This window comes from Scomber japonicus, chromosome 21 (genome assembly GCF_027409825.1).
Source record: "Scomber japonicus isolate fScoJap1 chromosome 21, fScoJap1.pri, whole genome shotgun sequence".
Taxonomy (NCBI): Eukaryota; Metazoa; Chordata; class Actinopteri; order Scombriformes; family Scombridae; genus Scomber; species Scomber japonicus.
Window position 1 is genome coordinate 15,498,372 of NC_070598.1, and position 20,562 is coordinate 15,518,933.

At 39.3% G+C, this 20,562-nt stretch overlaps 1 protein-coding gene across 1 annotated transcript in view; it reads right to left on the minus strand.

The window, feature by feature from the left end:
• Positions 1-20,562, minus strand: part of cntnap2a (contactin associated protein 2a) — a 321,999-nt gene that overhangs the window by 168,687 nt on the left and 132,750 nt on the right. Inside the window, exon 3 of the mRNA XM_053342332.1 lies at positions 8,573-8,683. Within this exon, the coding sequence (XP_053198307.1) occupies positions 8,573-8,683 (111 nt within the window). The remainder of the gene's footprint in view (positions 1-8,572; positions 8,684-20,562) is intronic.

The following is a 20,562-nucleotide window of genomic DNA, read 5'->3' on the forward strand; positions in this document are numbered from 1 at the left end:
AGTTTCTCCAAGCTTGCAAAACAAGGTTTAAGCTATCTGTGATGACATAGATAACCCAGGGTTGTAGCAGTGGTAGCACAGGCTGTTTTATAGTGGAATCATACTGATGTCGGTACCGATTGTGAACAAACCATTCTCCCATAAAAACGTGTTTGTGCATGTACTAATACAGAAACAGTTTTTTATCAATTGTTCAAGTATCTGCAGGCTACAGACAAAGTGGCAATACAAAGCTATAGTTATTGGCCATTTCTCATAAAAACCAATAACAATGAACATTCAATAAAACTCATTGAGAATATGGAGAGCATAGATAGATGTGTTAACATACTAAGGAATATCAGGGGAACATAATGGAGAGAAAATCAAACCAGGACGTGCCTGTAAGGAACGATTTCAAAAAATGGCTGCGTTTTGAAACTGTCAGCTGATGCAACGTGTGGATATTTTTTCTTGTATCATATCTATGACATCTCAATTCACACTGTTCAAGAAACCCTCGGCTATGTGCCATTAGACCAGACCACAAGCAAAGATATGAAAGCTCCTTTTGGTTGCTTTGAACTTGAATCAAACCGCGTTCCACTGCCTCAGCAAGTCTCACCACTGTCTTTTCTCTCCTCTGTTCATCTCTTGTTAGACTGTCAGGTTGACTCCCTCCTTTGTTGTTTCTTTTGAGGTACAGATGATCAGAGCTCACCTAACCTGACAAGCCACAGGCCTATCCGTTCCCCCCTGGGGAGTGAATGTGAAAACATACATCTAGTATTCATGTACTGTATAATCTATAGCATATTTAAATGTGCACCGTGAACTTAAGTGAGAACACAGATCGGTGAACGTGTTTATAATGATGACAAAAATGAAGTTAGCTTTTACAGCACAGCAGGGAAATAAAGAGGATGTGGTTTAATTCAACTGCCTGACTGGGTAAATGGTAGAAAAAGGGCTTAAGTCAGAGGAGAAGAAAATAGCAAATAGTAAGTAGTTAGTTAGTTAAACAGTAGAGGGCAAGAAAGTAATACAGGAAATAAAGGGGATTGAATGTGAGAGAGTGCAAAATGAGAAATAAAGGTTTCTAACAGCTTCTGTACAAATGAGCTTTCAGCCATGTTTTTCATGTACGTCTTCCTCATGTCAAAATGAACATAGACTTCTATTTTAAATCAATACAACTACACAGAGCACATAATACCTTACATTGTGTGCACATAAATGCAACCTGAAGCATTTTTTACACTTCAGTTATTTCTTTTTTTAAATGTGTAGCAGTAACAGTGATTGCGTGTTGGGCTCTGAGCACCGCTGAAACGTGGGTGAGCTACACTCAATGCTGCGCCTTTACGCGTGCTGTGTAGTATAAACAGATGGAGGACTGAAGCTGCTTGCTACTCTGCTGCTGTGTGGAGTAGACATTGTGCAAAAAAACAGAGGGGAACAGATTTTCAAGTAAAATACTTAAGTTCTAAGTGTAAGTCATAAAAACAGTGTGATTTTGGACGAGTGATGAGCGGCCGGTGACAGGCATGAGACACAAACAAAAGTGACGGTGGCAATCCATGGCATTAAACAAGAGAACATCTCTTCTCTGTCTTACTGTCAGCGTGGGAGAGTGTGTGGGTGGGTGCGCACACATAACATCATTTGTTATTGTACGTTTAAGCACTTTCATGCCTGTGTGTGTGTGCGCCTTTATGTATGTGTTCCAGCACTCGAGAGAACATGTGAGAGTGCGTTTATCAAAGTTGCCGCTTTTCATACGAAAACCACATTAACACAAAGTATAACATCTTAATTAATTAAGATGCTAGGCCGCCGGAAAAAGGCAGCAGAGAGAAAACAGCTGGTTAGCCCTCTGCTAGCACTTCATCTTTCTGTCATGGAGCAAAGGGAGCGGATGGAGACAGAGTAATTTAATTAGAAGCGGACCGCCATTATCGATGGCTGACTGCAACGGCTAGAGACATCAAACAACTTTGCAAAGATGACAGAGAGTGAAAAGCAATGCATGAAAGGGGAAAGGGGGATCTGGCTAATTGTATAGCAAGTCACAGCACAGTTGTACTGCAATTGTGATGTCCTTCATTTGAATAAGGAGGGATATGAGTGCTACTTTTTTCAAACTTTTGGGAAAACTTGGAAAAGTATGTATCAGTGTGAGAATGTGAGAGAAGAAAAAAAAATAGATAATGAGGTCTAGGAAGAAAGAAAGGGGACAGGCTGAGAAAATGGAGTGTGGGATTGAGAATGTAACAGTAGAAAATAGAAAGTGTATGGAGGGAAAATGAGATGGAGAGGGAGAAAAAAGGGAGACGAGGATGTGATGGAGGGCAGAGAGAGACAAGACAGAGCGGACGAGGGGAGAAGAAGAGGGATAAGGAGTGAGAGAAGAGGAGAAAAGAAAATGGAATATAAGGATCAGTGGCCACGTGTTTGTGATTAGCAGCCCAATCTCATGCTTGGCCACATCTGCGCCGTGCAGCAGTGTGGGCACATGCATGCTCACGTGCACGTATGCCTATAGGGATATTCAAACACACACATACACACACACAATGAGTTCAACCGCTCCTATGTCACTTTCCTCACTGACGGAAGGCTTTCATTGTTCTCTCTGTGTGCTTGGCTCTGTCCAAATCACTTTTTGACATGTTTTCTCTCACTGAAGGCTACGCCAAAACAACCCATTATCATGAGCAGTTTCCATGGTGGCAAAGATAATAAGATTCACCTGCATGGACATTTGATTGATGCTTCTTCGTGATTACACGCAACTTGAAATCCCAGATCCCTCTGTAAAGTTTACAGCAACATTTTACACAATTTTGATGCACATTGTAAAATATAGACAGCTCATAATATACCATTTTAATGCTCTTTTACGGTCTACCCTTTGCTATTTTAACTATTGTCCTTTTTAGTCTGTAGTCACCTGTCTCTTTCATATTCCTCTTTCACCTCCTCTCTTCACTATTTCACACCCCTACCTCCCACCTCTCTCTTTCGCCTTCACCTTTTCCATGTGTCTTCTATTTTAACCTCTATCCACAGGCAACTGTCTTCAGCTGACAGAACTGAACACAGGCTTGTGCGTGTTGCAGATCACACCTCATGTAGCTGCTACTGTATGTGACTATTAAAAAACTGTTTGGACCTCATCATCCTTTTACATTCTTTGTCTGAAACATGTTAGATCTTTGTGTGGCATTTAAAAGACTATACCAGTTTAACATAAGATGCAGTCAACTTGTCAAGTGTGGGATCTAGCATTTAGGAGCTTGATCTATACAAGGGACTTAAAGTCAGGCAGTAGACAGTAGTGGAGAAGGAAAATAAAGGATAGATGGATAGAGGGAGGTAGATATGAAAAAGGAAGGAATGGAAGAGAAAATAAGAAAAAAAGGGAGATTGAGAATGATAGTGAGAGGGTACAAGAGAGAATGAGTGGAAAGGGGCACAGAGACTAGCAAAAAGTCTTCAATAGTATTTTCTGTCTTCAGACTCCAGAGGCGGAAACTGTCCCCGCTTGACTACAAAAGAAAATTTAAAAAAACAAATCTAACACACTGCACACTTTATGTTATGAGCTATCAGCGACTGACAATTACACAGAACTGGTCTTAAATGATGTATGATGATGTAATATTATGAATTATATAGAGTAACAACTTGGGACTGATTGTGTTTTCAAACCCCAGACAAAGGCATTTGTGACAGCAGATGAACAAGGAGGAGAGAGGCCAGGGGCTTGGTGACTCTCTGGCACACAAGCAAACGGCTGCCTGCTGGAAAACCATTATGAAAATCATTATGGCACCCCCCACACCCCCCCCCCACACACATAGGAGAATGTGCCCCAAGAAATATGTATACCTAGACACACAGACCCTCACACACATGCATAAAACTAATAGCTGTCAGCATCCACAACAAGCTTAATATGAGTGGTGTCCCATTGATTTTGTGCCTCCCCTGTTCCATAGTATGAGGAGATTGGAGAAGATTGGCTTATCAGTGCACACTCATGGCACATTTGGCTGCCAAATGCAGCTGCTTGGAAGGACCCCTTCTTATAGTATGTTGCTGTGGGCATGTGGTTGTGTTACTGTGAATGTATATACTGTATGTGTGTGTGCCAAGAGCAAGCAGATCGCTGCTGCTGTGTTTGTTACTTCAAGCTTTTTGTGATGCCAGTGTTCCAGTCAAAGTGTGTGTTTAAATGTGTGTTTTTCATATGCAAGCTGTTCACTTGTACTCTCATTGGGTGTTTCTGTGTGTTTGTTTGAATGTGTGTGTGGGATTGTGTGTGCACTTTTCTATGTTTTCTATTGGTGTGTCTATACAGCAAGTCTCTGACCATGTAAACTTTTTCTATTAGACATGGATGACCAAAGAAAGTAACATTTGCAATTCTTTTTTCTGTTCAGACAATTTCATCAGCTCATCATACTATAAAGCTTAAAAAGCACATCATCCCCTAGAGTTCACTACTGGTTTTCAGCCAACAAATTCTGTCAAAAAGTCATGAGAAAATAACAAAGCTGATTTCAATATTGTGGGTCCGCTTCCTTAATAGAAGAAACTTTTATGACACGTCTTTCCCTTGTAGAAAACTTTTTTCTTAAGTAACCTAAATGTCCCTTCCTCCAGAACTTCTCTGCCTTTCTTGTTCCCCTTCTAATTTTATATTCCACCCCGTCATGTGCTCTATGCTAATGAGGTGATCTCATCATCCAAACTCAGTGTCATTCTCTGAAGGACACCAAGACACAGAGGGTGAGATAAAACTTCATATCCGTTTCCTTAATATCCTTCGCTTCTCTGACATTTGTCCCCAAATGTATCAATTTAAATTAAGTCTAAGGTTGGATATTGCCGCTGAACTCCAGATTTGATTTTGATTCACAGAGTCCAAAATCGATTACTTCTGATTTAATTTGATTCTTAATTCAGTTTCAATAGATAAATACCAATATTGCATTAAGTGCTTCTCAATATGTCCTGGGAGATTACATTTATTCTACCTTTGTTTCCTTGAACATGTCGCCACTGAGGATTTGTTTTCATGGGCAAATGCAGAAAGGCTAAAACAGATCTATAATGTATATTTAAAGAAATAAATGATATCCCATACAGCTCAACATGGACTGTCATTACCAGCTCGTTTCATCTTTTTCACTTTGAGTACAGACAGGGCAGTAACTGGAAAGTCTGCTCATTAATTCATCTGCACTGTTAGTATATGTTTTTGTGACATCAGTCTGATATCTGCAAATACTTGCTCTCCAGCATTAGCTACCCACAGACAGAATACAGTAGAATCTCCACAGCTTCAGATCTCTTGTTAACAAAAATGCACTGAAACCTCAGCTTTTATGCAACCTTTTTGCACCTGTTTCTCTTATAAACGGTGAGCATCCTGAGTCACAACAGTCCTATTAAGTGTGGCCAGTCCATATACAAACTATTCACATCACAGTTAATGACACTGTTGAGGCTCAAGACAGTTAATATGTCATATGTATTCAAATGATATACAGGGGTACAAACTCATCTGGGGTGAAAAAGGTTACAAAGATGTGCATTGCCCCCCCCCCCCCCCCAAAGAAAGACGATTTTATATCAGCTTTAAAATGTGGATGAACAGTTTTGGTTTTTTTTGAGGATATAGGGAAAAACTCACCCTAGAATGAATAATTGTACTGGTGGCGGAGGGGGTTAAAGAAAAAAACTAAATTTCTGCCTTATTTTTTTTCCCAAGACACATCCAAGTCATATTCCCCAACTGCATTACAGATAACATCACTTGAGGCCTACTAAACAAATAATACAGTATGTCAAATTATGAGATTTCAGCACCACTTCCCACATGTTCACAGCTATCAAGTCTAAATACTTTAGACCAACAATGATAAGGGCAGAACATTGCTTTTGAACAGCTTTTCTATTGCCACTTTTCTTTTTTTGTCATTTCCAGTACCATTTTCAATCCATGAAATGAAACTGATGCTTTTTCTTTTTTTCAAAAGCTTGTCTCAATGGTAATAAGTTTCATTCTGATGGAAGAACAGGATTTAATTTGTCCCGATTCATCTGGATAACACATCCTCCCACACATGTTTAGCTCATTAAGAAATTGGCTTGGCTAGGTTGTAAATTCAACCTTGTAAAAAAGTAGATAAAATAAAGTAGTGATGTCAATGATTCATTAATAATTGGTTAATTGCCTTTAATAATTCAACCAATTAAAAATATTTGAACTGATAATGCAAAAGATGAGCGATGTCCGTTGTAACTGATTTTTTTAGCATGTGGTTGTGCCACCAGGTGTAACATCCTACTACAATAAGATGTGTTACAAGTGTGATTGGTGTCCGTCCATAAAGCCACACAAACTGTAAGACAAACGCACCTCCTTATGGAAAAAAAAAAGTCACAGTGTGGTCTGATCTGCTCGCTGTGTCGTGCCGATGAACTTTGAAGCATAAAGTTATGAAAACTGTACCGAGTTGTCTGATGGCTGTGTGGTGTAGCTATTTGAGGCTCATGCTAACGTTAAACTAGCATCTTGAGCAGAAGCAGTTGCTCGTTGGCTGAAAGCAGATTGTAAGACAGCAGGGCTCTAATTACACATGCTTCCAACAAAATCAACAGAAAAGTGACGAACTGTACAAGTGACACTCCCTTGCTCTCAATATAATACATTTTAGCAGTGGCAGTAAATCGACTGATAAAGTTGGAGCGACAGTATTTGTGCTTCTGTTCAGTTGAGCAGCTGTTTCCAGCAGCTGGACAAACATGAGATACAATGAACAGCACACGTCACTCCATCATGTAGATCTACAGGTCGGCAGATTATTTTATATTAAACCAGTCAGACTGAAATCTGTTGTGAGGAGACTCAGGTAACCTGTTTTACATTAACATTGTAACACTATAATACCAGCTGTTCATACACTTGCTGAGTGCACAGGCTAACTGTGACGCCTACAGCCTATGGGGCACAGATGTCTATCTATTTTCTTTTAATTTATTTTTCTAAATGTTTAACATGTTATTTACTTGCAATTGGTCAGCTAAATGTGAATTTATCAAGTGCAAGGCCAATGTAGCTAACCAACTCCCACCTGTAGCAAACCGTTCATCTATCTATCATTCATGTTAACTCATTTTTACTGATTGAAATTTTCAACAGTAACAATCTTACTGTTGTTATTCAGACATGTGGAATTTGGATGTTTGATGTGTCATTTGGAACGAAGCTTTGTTTAGCTAATCTGCATTCGTCTGTGTCACACACAAGCATGTTGTTAACAATCCCACTGACTCATGAGTGTGACAGTTAGTACGCACATACTTGTTCACTGAATAATAGCAGAGATCACTTTCTGGATTTCAAGAATTGATATTTGATCATCCAAATAACAACCACGATTAAATAGATTGTTTAAAATTCCAACCCCATTTAAGTCAGGATCTAATGGAGTTAATCATTTCCTGTATGCCAGAGGTGGTTCTATCAGTCATGTAGTGTCCGTTAAAATTTGGAGATGTGGGAGAAAACTTGAGGTCTCATTAGAATATGTGTGGCACCAAAATTGACAAGTGTAGTTCTTTTGTTGATGGTACAATTACTCACTGCTAAATACAGAAACAGCACAATCTATATGGATATATTCCAGATAATGGGATATAACCATTGTATTTCTAGATTTAACCACTTCAAAAAGCCATTTGTCTTGGTAATAATTCCTGAATTGTAATGGTGGGGAAAATCTACTCTGTGGTCAGAAAATGTCAGTTTCTTAGTTTTCTTAGAAAAAAAATCTTGAATTGAGTGATATCATTTACATATCATCAGATAGATATAATATTATCCAACTACTTCCTTTTTATTAATTTCTGTCTTCCCCTCCATCTGTCTCTCACTGTTGTTGGTAAGTGTTATTATTAAATGTGGAGCCGACTTGTCCTTTCCCAGCAATAATTCAATTGGTATGATTAAACACATCAGATTACCAGATTACTTTGCCTTTATTTGCCAGCTCTGAGCTCTGTTGCCTCAGCTGTAGTGTTACTATATTAGATGGAAAGGTATGAATTATTAATTGTATAAACATAGAGGGGTGTAATTGTCTGGCCATATCTCTCTCTGCTGTGGACTGATGTGGAAATAAGCTTCAGTCTGAGTCACTGAGATAATGACTGGAGCTAAGAGAGGGAGAGAAAAAGGGGAGAAAGAAACAGAGAGAAGTAGTAAGGGTGGAAATAGAGAGGATGGAGAAAGAGGAGGAGGAGGAGGAGGCGGTTGAGAGCAGCTGTGCAGCTCTGTGATGCGTGACCCTCTATGAAGGCTTGGACATTTACCTCTCAGTGTGTTACCTGTAAAATCATTCATAAGGATGTATGTACATGTACCTGAAATATGTATTTACTTTCGTCTGTGTCTACATTATACATGTATGCCCACCCCTCTATATGGAGCATTCATGTATGTGTGAGCGCATGTAGTCTGCTGGCTTTTCTGTGCGTGTGTGTGTGTGTGTGTGTGTGTGCGTGCGTGTTTGTCTACCTCCTCTCCTGTTGAGTTTGGCATATCCAGGTGCATATCCATTGGAGAAGACAGATGAGCTGGTGAAGGCTGTGTGAGGCAGAGGCGAGGCAAGAGCTTCATCACACTTCTCTGTGGAGAGAGAAAGAATTGGAAGACCCATGGAGGGAAGGACATGAGGGAAATAGAACATGAGAGGAGAAAAGACAAGGTAGGAAAGAGGGAAAAGGTGACAAAGAGACAGAAAAGAATAAAGGAGAGGAGGGAAGGCAAAGAGAAAAAAAGAGGGAAATTATTAGTGTTATTATTATAAGAGGATATGCATCAATGCGGAGCATATTGAAATACACAATAGAGAGTCCGTGAAGTACTTCCTAGCATCATTGTTAATTAAATGTTGAATATATTTATTCTTGTATAAATTCTCCTCAAATCAACTCACACACTCTACGCTGTATGGGTTCATTCAGGGCATTGTGAGACTTGTATACAAGACTAGAAACATGGCCATAGCTGGAGGCTGAGGGAGGCCGTCGTGGGTCAAGAAACATTCGGACTCGAACCACAATGGCGTTCAAAACTCCTGAGTTCACTGGCAACCTTAAAGCATCCATTTCAAAAGTATCCTCCATAACAAGCAGCCTGACCTTGTAACTGGCTACAGATGCATAACTGATTTAGAGAAGAAGAAAAAAATCCCTGAAATGCCGCAGTCCCATCAGATCAGGGAGTCAAGACTCTGTTTTTGACACATTGTCAAGTCATTTTTTAAATTCCTGCAAAAGTGAAAATGATTTTTTCTGTTTCACAAATTCCAAGAAAGAATGTCACGTGCTTACAATTTTCTTAAATAGCTACAAACTAGGGCTGGACGAAAATCATAATCACGATTATTTTGATCGATATTGAAATTTGCGATTATAAAACATGATTATTCATAGATTTGTAAACATAAACATTTATTGAACCACCAGAACTCAACTTGAAATATATTTGAACAGCACAACCAGAAAAATCAAGAAAAAAAAAATAATGATAAATGGAAAACAAAAATCCCCTGGCTGCCGAGCTTATTAAACAAATTGGTCGTGTTGCCATGGTGACACCACGATGGTGTGCACTGTGTAAAGCAGTTCACACGCTCTCACGCCACACCTGTCATTTTATTTCTCACGCTGAGAAGTGATAGATCCCACCGCACAGAAATTAATATATTATGTAATCCATACATCCCAACTCTCTGCATACCGATAGCGGCTCCCTGACGCCCACAAATGAGACACAATCTCCCGGAGTCTGGAGCTCACGAGCGAAAGCGCGCGCTAGAGTGACTGCGAGCGCTTGTGTGTGTTTGTGTGACTATCAATGCAGCGCGTGTGAGAGCGCAGCATCCTGATAGCTGTGTGATCTCACGCCAAACTTTTCATGAAACTTGAGAGCACTGAAGATGTCCCAGTCCTACCTTTCTTCTTGTCAACCAAAGGCCTTTCTGTCACAGCTGCAATGGAGTAACTATTGTGTTTGTGTTAGCAAACCGAATGCTGCCTGTTAGAGTCTGTGTAACTCCTTTAAAATGACACAGTCACACTTAAACGGAAAAGACTGATTGAGGATGTTAGATTTTGCGCCGCCTACAGGCCTGGAATATGAAGTAGCGTGTTGAGATGGATCCGTTTGTACGCAAATATTCTTAAAACGGAGGGGGGAAAGTTCGTTTTGGTACGTGTGGACTTGGACTAAATCTCCCAGACCTGCGCAGAAACACACCGTTCCTCCAGCGGGTCTAACATAAGGGGCGGGACCTACAGTCTATGGGCGGGACACAGAACTTGCTGGAAAAGACGGGGGCGTTGGATTTATGTCACAGGTGCACCGCGCCGGGCGGAACAATAATCGTTTAAACTATTTCTCCCACAGCAAAATAACAATAGATAAATGGTGTAAGTATGAGCTAATTTATCTTTTTTAACATATTGGTGCATATTGTGCATTTACCGTGGGCATAACAACAAGGCATTTTCTTTTTCATTGTCCTCTTTTCAGGTCCTTTATGTTAATTGCTGGGGCAACTAGGGAGATGGCAGATAGGGCTAATAACTGTCTGTCTCTAAAGAGGTTCTAATGTGTTGTTCTACTTCAGCTGTTCCTTTATGCAAAGCATTCTTCCATTCGAAGAAAATAACTATTGTAATGCAAATAACAACAGCTTTTGATGACCTTCTCTGCAGCACATAACCTTGAATGTAATCATGCAGATGTGAGTGCAGATACACATTTCCACCTGTCTAGTTGGATAAATTGTGGACCCAATGTCCTGGAGTAGCCATGAGGAAAATAGAAAGACCAGTGCTGCTCAATCCAAACTGACCTTGGTACCAACTCAAAACTCCTTGCACTCTGAAGAAATCTGAGAAAAGAGACTACAGCAGCATATGTATGAGAGTCACACAGGTTGCAAAAAATCACATAGGGCAAACACACAAATATGTATTCCTGATTCCACACACACACACACACAGTCATGAAGTCTCTTTCCTTCCTCTCTCTCAATTTGCCCCTTTCAGTCACTCATACGCAGAAACGCAAACACACTCGCCTCTTCCAGTACATTAGGTTTCACGCAGAGAGAAATTGTGAATGGTCTGTCAGGCCAGGTAGACGCTGTCAATAGCTCTCTGTCATGCCTCATCGTGTAAGTGTGTTTGTGTGTATGAATACGTGTGCGGGAGAGTCACATTTAAAGGAGAAAGGATTGTCCGTACCATGTGCATGTGTGTGTGTGTGTAGTAGTAGCAGACTGTGGGTGAAAGCCACAGCCATGTTAGCTTCTTGGGCTGTTGGCTTGTTAGACATATTACTCTGTCACAGGTGTACACAGAGTAAAAAACAACATCATCAAATCTCTATAATGTATGTGTGTGACTGTGTGTGTGTGTTTCTGTATAGGAAATGGTCTTCAGTTTCCTTCCTACTGTCTAAGTGAGATCCATATTTCCCATTGCTGGCTGTTTTGACAGGGGGATACAAACAGAGACACACTTGTTCTCCTTAATAAACACACAAAAAGGTAATGAGGTCTCTGGCACAGTGACCTTACATTGGTATAGAGGTACAATCCAGTAGCAAGCTGTAGGTAACTGGCTGACTGTTAAACTAATGGGGAAGTAATGTACACTAGCTGGGAGTGTCAAAAAGTGGTATGAATGGGCATGAGTGCTTGATTTGGATGCATTCAGCGTATAGAGAATCTTTTTTTTGCTTTTCTAAATAGACCATACACACACACACACAGACACACACAAGCACGTGTTTGTGTATGTGGATGGGACACAGTGATATAACTGCAACTAGTTCGATGATTAATCATTCGCACATTAATCACAAGTAGAAAACAGCAGCGACAGATAACAGGCAATCTTGCTTCACCTCATTTGCTAGCAGTGTTAGCGTGCACACTTGTGATGCCACTAGGGTAGAGAAGATTAGCCAGCTCATCATGAAAATGGTGACTGGAGACACGCTCTGTTAAGTTTTGTGGAAAGAGAAGGCTTCCGCAAGCTGACTGTGTTTGTTGAGCTGGAGTACAAGCTACCATCACAGCGAACGACGGCTACAAGAGAGGAGAATATGTATTTAGAAAGTGCGCAACATTGAGGGCTGATCTGCAAGGTGCCGGCAAGTAGCCAGCAACTCATGGACAGCTCTCACCATGTAGTCATATGTGACATTAACTAGCCACTTCAGTGCTGTGAGTGTTTGGCTCAGTTGTTCATTTCAGACTCTATTCTTATGTTAGATTTGTTTTTGTGTTTTTGCAAGTGCTCTATAATAATTTAACGCAAGTAAACCTACTAAAATATTGAAACAGGTGGTGCAGTGTATATTTTATTACAATTATACTTTACATCTCCCTGTGACTGTGTATGTGCTCTCTTCAACACTTGACAGTGACACCTGTGACACATGCTCTCTAAGTATCAATAAGAGTACTCTTTATTATCTACTGATTTAGCATTGCAACTCCCATAACAATATCAAAGTCAAAATGGGCAGTTAAAAACAAATAAACGCAAAAAAAGGATCTAAATCAATGCAGGAGAAATAGAAATATCATCTTTTTTATTTCATGCATTCCTCTTTATCCACAATGCCACTTGACTGTCAAAGCAAAAACAAAAATAAGCTTTTATTGCTTCTGCTTCAAGAAAACCAATAAAAAGAGATATATACTGCTTGAATCTTTATCAGGGTCATACCAACAAAAGGTTTATGCTGCTTTGATGCTGACAACATGGTGTCAAGGATTTACATATCTCTAGAGAAATTAATTCACGATATAACCCCAACAGCAACATAATCTGACTTCAGCAGTATATTTGGGCCTATAAAGTGTATACTCATACCTTTAATATAATGCAAATGTTCCTTGCAGGGAGGGACATCTGCTTGGACTCTCCATTACAAAAATGTGTGTCTACCATCCAAGGGAATGTGATTCTTTTAAAAGAAATGAGATGAGCTGATGTGATAGGACATGACTAATGCTGGCACACGTAGTAATCTGTTCCTACTTATCTCATTTTGCAACTGCGCCACAGGTGCAAAATGAGCAGCAGCAGCATTTGGTTAGGAAATTACAAGAAATCTTTGGGTCATGCTCAAGTGTTTCAGAAATTATGCCTGCTTCTTAATTAATAAGGCTCTCAACCGTCGACACACACATGCATGTGCATTAAGATGTTTTCACACATGTGCATCCATACATTAACTCACTTACACTGATCCACAGATGCAGTCATACACAGGCTGATTCTTATTCATTCACACATGTGCGCACACAATGCCTTTCCTGCAGCTCCAGTCTCAAGAGTGTCTCTATAGGTTTCTCAGCGCTCACTTATTGCACCTGCACATGAACATGCATTTTCAGTGTCACACACACACACACACACACACAGAGAGAACAGATTAAGGACTGGTAAAGAGGAAATGAATGGAATGGTAGAGGGGGAGTTAATGGAGAGAAAGTGGATTTAAAAGGATGGAGGTGTGGAGAAAAATATAGTTAATTTCTGCAGTGCTTCCAGTTATTTCCTCGGGGCCCTCTTAACTCTCTGGTGAGGTAAAACTGCTTCTAAAAGGATTTTAGTGATTGGATTATTTTTTTTTAAAAAGTTACCTGTAATCAACCTACTAATGCCTCCTATTAAGATACAAATGCTTAAAAAACACAACAGACAGTTACCTGAATATACCTATCCAGCCATTTTCAACCTGAAGTTAAATAGTTTCTAATTGTGATAATAGCATGCCCTCCTGAGTCAGTGTTTACAAAGTGACTCCTGCTCCATTTTCTTAATAATCACACATATGATGGCATCCCTTACTTTGTGCATTATACAATATATATTTGATATTTTATTGATGTCTCCTGGCTTCTGTTCTGTACAGCATTACCCCCAAGGACTACCAGTTGGACTCCCAGTTCAATACTTAACATGCTGCTTAGTCAGGACCAATGGAAAACAGAGCTAGAATACTTTTCTGAGGCATAAATATAAGCTGATTTGTAGCTCATTATCTTTTACTTGGTTATGGCTGAATAGAAATGCAATTTTCACAAAATTAATTTTCAAATCAAGTTTCAAGTTCATTTTATTTTGATAGCACTTTAAAAAGCAAACAGATTTTGCAACAAAGTGTTTCACAAAGGCAGGCGTATGAATGCACATACAAGCATGAAAGGATCAAGATTTAATATTAAAACAAAATTTAAGCACACATTTGAAACCCAAAGAAATCAGATAACAGATATTAAATAGACTAAACACAATTAAAAGCCAGATAATTATAGAGTCTTTAGATGCATTTTAAAAGTATCAGCAGCCTCAGCCTGTCTAACTGCCTCTGGAAGGCTGTTCCAGAGCCAAGGGGCCACTATAGAAAAGGCCCTGTCCCCAGACCTTTTTTCCCATGAGGGGGTCACTGCCAACATGCTGAATCAAAATGAAAATCAAAACCTTTAAAAATATTTAAGTACAGTAGATATAGCTAGAATATATACAGCTATATAAATGTGGGATTGTAGTGTTTGTCTTTAATCTACAATAATTATAGTTCAGATTTTCACAATATAAAGATAAGGTCAGGATTTCGTTATTTTTTCAACAACGAATTCAACTGAATGAATTTCTACAAATTATTACTTTAGTGCTGTACTGTTCAGTGAAAACTGAGTCCAATACACTCCCCTATTTCCTTAAAGACAGCTAACTTATTTAGAAAGAATGTTTTTTGAATAAGCTTATTATTAAGCTTCCCCATACAAACTGGCTATCTCTGGCAGTGTTACCAGTATTTTAGGGCTATGAGTGCATACAGAATAATCATAATCATCATAGTGTTTAAACATGTATTTTTTAAATTGTATCTAATTCCTTTGTCAGACCTGAAGAACTTCAATGAGTGATTGAGAACTGTATTTGTCTGCAGTGCGCAGGGGATTCAAACACTCAGGCAAACACGGTGAGTTATCATTTGACAGTCATAAGCAATATCATTTTGTATTGTTCAGTTTTGTGTAATGTATTAAGAGTTATTGTTTTATATATAGTTATGAAGTGATTGCAAGTGTGGGTTAGAACAGCAAAATGTCTTACAAACACTTAATTTTGAATCTATACCAATATAAATGCTAGTGTGGTCATGAAGACGAGAGGAGCACAAGCACAAGGACACAGCAATAAAAAAGCTAATGTTGGTTATAGTGAAGGAGACATATTGCAACTTGTCTGGGAAGAAGAGTAAGGCCCTTTTGTTGCTATACATACATAATTATTTCTGGAGTGTTTTCCTATATGCTTGAATAAAACCAACGTTTCTTTATCTGTTATCTTTACTGGGTGTATTTGTAGCCTTATGGTGTAGAGATTATGTTTTATGAAGTTAGATTGACATTCATTTTAGACAACAAATAATAACAATAATAGTGGAGGACTGCCTTTAAACTTGGTTATTCATAATACAATACAAAAATCTGTGGACATTTTGAATATAAAATACCAAAATTACTGGTACCCTTCTAAAAGTTAGGACCTTTACAGCTGAGTTGGGAATTTGGGTTAGGTGACAGCCTTGAAATTACTGGCAATAAATCTCAACATCTGTCTGTTTTCCCAACTTTCGGCATCCTATAGGAATGCACTTTACCAACAATAGTAACACACCTAAGTGATTTATTGCTTAGAGATGATTAAACAGTAGTGCAGGGTTTTCCACACAGGTACACGTGAAATGGCAGGCTCTGTGTTTCTCCTATCATTAATTAATCTTTCAAAGAGATCCAGGACACATCATAGCCATCAATAATTCATTAAACTGGTTTTCACAATGCCACAAATGAAGTAATGAAATGAATGCCACAAATGCACATATTAGGTGCATGGATTAACTTGCACATGCATCATATTGAATGTTTGCTCAGTGTCACATGTGACCAGCACCTGGTTTGTGAAAAAAAGGTAGCAACATTCATGAATGCAGAACACATGGTCATATACACACGAGTGTGAGATCGTAGCTGGTGATATTTGCCAATGTCTCAAGTGCAAAGTAGGGTTCTGTATGTTCAGGTGCTTTAGGGCAAGCAAATGACTACAATATCCAAGTGCAAATGTCAGCCTGTTCCCCGGAGAGCGAGAGACAGATAGTTTTACGCATGATAGTATGATAAGAGAAGGGACATAGGTAAGGCCAGTGAGGAAGACTAGGAGAGAGAGATAGATGGATAAGATGAAAGAAAAAAGAAGACCGACTGAGAGAGGAGACAGAAGGTGAGAGCAAAGGAAAGTGGCTCCCTACCAAAGCCGTCTTAGTGACATTTCCAACCAGGTAAATAACTAGGATGTGGAAAAATAGCAACCAGGAGATGTGTCAACTGGCTGCCACCATTTGGGAGCAGAGCCACGTTTGGCCAGGTTGTTCAAGGGGCTTCTCATCACTGTCATATCTCTGGAACTAAAGGGAGTTGGATACAAATAGAGCACAACCAGGATATGACATCCTAAAGATCAGTTGGCATAAAATAACAGATCGCAAGCACAAAATAAAATTTTGGCTTTCAAACTGTAGCACAACACTGAACACACTGAAAAATGCCATGTTCACTCTCCTTTAATTAACTGCCACATAGGTCACTCATAGCACATAGCACTGACACCACATGCAAGCATTTAACAGAGTAGCTCAATAGGTCACAACTACATTGCACATAGGCCTTCCACAATGCATATTTAAACATTACATGACTAGAAAAAGAATGGATTGACTTGTCAAACATATTTATCTCTCCTTTTGCATGCATGTTTTAACAATGGGGCCAGTTCAGTCAGCTAGTAAAGAACATTCAGTGTCCTTTACCAGACTGCCGAGCAGACCTGCAAAAACACTATTCAAAACTCTGCTATCTTTATTTCATGACGGTGCAACCATTGTGTGTGGAGTTTTGGTATGTTGCTGTCACATCTGTCCTCTCAACAACACTGAAGCTTTGGGACTGGGGTTTTTTCTGGACTCAAGTCATGAACAGTTGAAGCTGTCAAAAGTGCCAACTGCTGCAAGGAGATGCAGTCTGACTTTCCAAATGGTCAGTGTGTGTGAGAGTGTCTGTCTGTGCATGCTTTTGGTCTCTGGTGTGGCTTGGAGCAGTCTGGGCCTCTGCTCCCTCTTTTCCATTTTTGCCCACACTCACGTTTCAGTTTAACAAAGTCCATCTGGAGCTGATTGAGAGGTGGCCTTTAACTAAATTGTGCTTTGCTGCCATAGATGCTTCCCCCCAGTGACCTAATTTATTCTGTAATATTTATAAACTCAATATATTCCATCTCAGTTATTTTTGTCTGATGATCTTTATCAGTCTAGGAGAGGTTTTCCTCTGCAGGGATAAACTGCTGTAGCTGATTCAGCTGGCATTGTGTACTGTCGAGTGTTAGTGTGAAGAAGCTACCCCTACTTTGCCAAAGTATGAGCCCTCTTGAGTTACCATGGTCTTAATATAACCATATGCAGTACTGATAATGGGATTTACTCACTTAAAAACTTTTACAAAGATGTCTCCTTGAAATAAGTAATTTTCTACCACACAAAGTGCACTAATAATGATTTCATAACTGAAAAGTTAACATTTTGTTTTTCTCAACCTTAATGAGAAACATACTGCTGTTTTGCAGCAAAGCCAGCAAAAATTTTCTGGTGCCATCTGACAACAAACGCATCAGAAACTGACACCCCTCTGACTGCCACAGGGTAAAATGATGTCTGTGCTAAATGACCGTTCCTGCTTGTACAGCTGCCTTGTAAATCACCAGCAAAGTTTAGCTGGATAAAATTATATGCACAGTTGTCAAACCTGGCATATTAAAGCAACTCAAAAAGTTGTTGAAGTTGCTCTTTCTCTTTGTAGGGTCACAGAGAAAGAGTTTAAAATGCGGTCAAATGGCCATTCGCTAATTAGCAAGCAGCTACATACGCATGTTGTCCTGTACAGCTGGAATTGCACGACAGCATCTCCCTAGTGGGCTTCACAAAGAGGTATGGATGAGGTAGGACACAAATTAACAGATGTTCCACTGCATAGAAAAGGCTTCCCTAATTGGCATTACAGATGGTTGCTTCTATCATTTGCCACTGTCTTAAACAAAAATTGTAACATTAACTCAAACATTGATGGCTAGAATGAATTGAGTGAAAGGATGCTAAGCAGTGAAATTGAAATTGTTGTTATATAGGACCAAAACAAGATTTTGTGGGTTTAGGGCAATCTATTAAGTCACCTATGCCCACCCTGGATGAGTCTCTGTCCTCATCGAGAAAACAAGCCCAATAGCCTTAATGTTACTATGTATAAGTATTGAACAAAGCCTACTAGGCTACTTTTACTGGATGATAACTTGGATTAGATAACTGCCATGTTGCTCTATAAATGTCAGAGCATGGAGACTGTGGTCTAATTATTTTGACAGTGAGTAGACAGTTTTGATATTTAGTGTTTGTTTTAATGTTTGTGAACAGCCGACAGCCTAGGTCTATGACACACATACACATGATATGTGGCGTCATTGAATCAGACAGTGGTAACTGTGCCATAGACTACAGCCTCAGTGTTGCAATTTAGATCATGTCTGAAAAATGATTAGTCACTGACAATGTAGTTACTCTGTAGTGTAGATAGGCTATAATGTTATTAATGGAAGACTCAAACTATTGCCTGTGTCCAAATACCATTCAAAGATATACACCTGTTTCAGTCTTTGTTTTGTATGAGTGGCTGTTCTTGAGAGAGAGACAGAAATTACTTTTCAGCTGCATCACCGCTGTTAGAGCTCCCACAGCCTTGTAGCATGAAATAGTGACGTGGATCGAATAACAATCATTATCTACACTCCATGGTGAGAGCCCATTCAATTTCAATTCTCACAGTACCCCAGTGGGAATTAAAATGACCATTTACTTTATGACGAGGTGCAAACTTTTCTTAATGTTGCATTTGTTCTGTGAAAAAAGGAGAACAAAGGAGTCATCCTCTGTGAAATAAAATCCCTCCAAATATTGATGATTTTTCATTGCTAAAATACATTTATTCTAAATTGGATTATTCCCCTGTGGAAAATGGCCTTTTTCATTTAAAAAAGAAATCTAATGAAATCTCTCTTCTCAACCCATACTGTTGGACTCAAACATAAGTTGTTTTTGGATTTCTGGAGTTCTTGGATAAAGATGAGCTGTTTCCTCCAATTCTCACTCTGTTTAGAAATGCTTATGGTGTGTGTGTGGAATCGGCCTCATTTTGCCTCGGGGTGAGGTACCTTGTTTTTGTCTATTCATCTCTATTCTCTTCTTTCCTTGTATTTTCTCTCCCTTCACACCTGTTCTGTGAGTTTGTATGCGAGTAGGTGAATTTTAAGATGCAATTAGCTTTTTCCTTCTTGGAAGATGTTTGATTGAAAAAAAAAATTCCTTGTCATGCTCCTCATTCAATCTACACACTTTCACTCTGGCTTACGTCTCTTTCAACCCTCCCCTCCCCCTGCCTTTCCCAACCACCTTCCAAATGCCCACCAACACCCCCAGGCTTGCCAGCTCTTTGCTTGAGCCGTTGATCTAATTTTTTTGGTCCAGATTCATTTTTCATGTCTTGGAACCCTCACCAAACAATTTTTGTCAACAGATCTGGTGCCCTGTGCCAATGCGAGCACAGACCAAACGCATAATGTGATGTTTTGGATGAAGCAAAGACACACATGCACACTCACACTCACACACACGTACATGTACCTTTCATTTACTGCTTGCCTTGACATTTACATCAAACTTTTAAAGTGCATTTTAAACTAACTTTTGAAATGTTGCAAAAATAAAATAGTTTCTAACATTTAGACTTAGACAAAATGTACACTGTAGTTTCATTGAAGTACATAACTAAACCAGAAATAATAATCAATCCTGCACAAGCTGATATTGTGATATGGAGTAAGCCAATACTTTGTCATTCTGTCTAAAAAAATAAACTAGGAACAGCATTCTGGCAGCATTCAAATGCACAAACTAACATAACCATCAATGTTTGCTTTATGAGATGTTTTGGATAAATATTTTACAGCCAGAATTTAGCCAGACATTTACACATTTCAGAATGTCAAAAGCCACTTCTCACCAATGTGATTGACAATTTGACAGTTTGCAACTTACATACAAATACTTGAGTAGAAACCTAACTCCCAGTCTGTCCCTATGCCCCCTGTCTATTACTCCTTCCATCAAAAAGTCCTGAAATCATTTGGCAACAGTTCCCACTCTCCAAATCAACAACTTGCAGTTAGTTTGTTGCAGGTAACATTGGCCAACACTTCAATATGTCCAATAACATATCCTTGGACCTTCTGCAGTCTAACATTCAGTAAGCTTGGCCAACTCAATAAACCCTTGTGGGTCTGCTGTATAGATTCATCTATTAT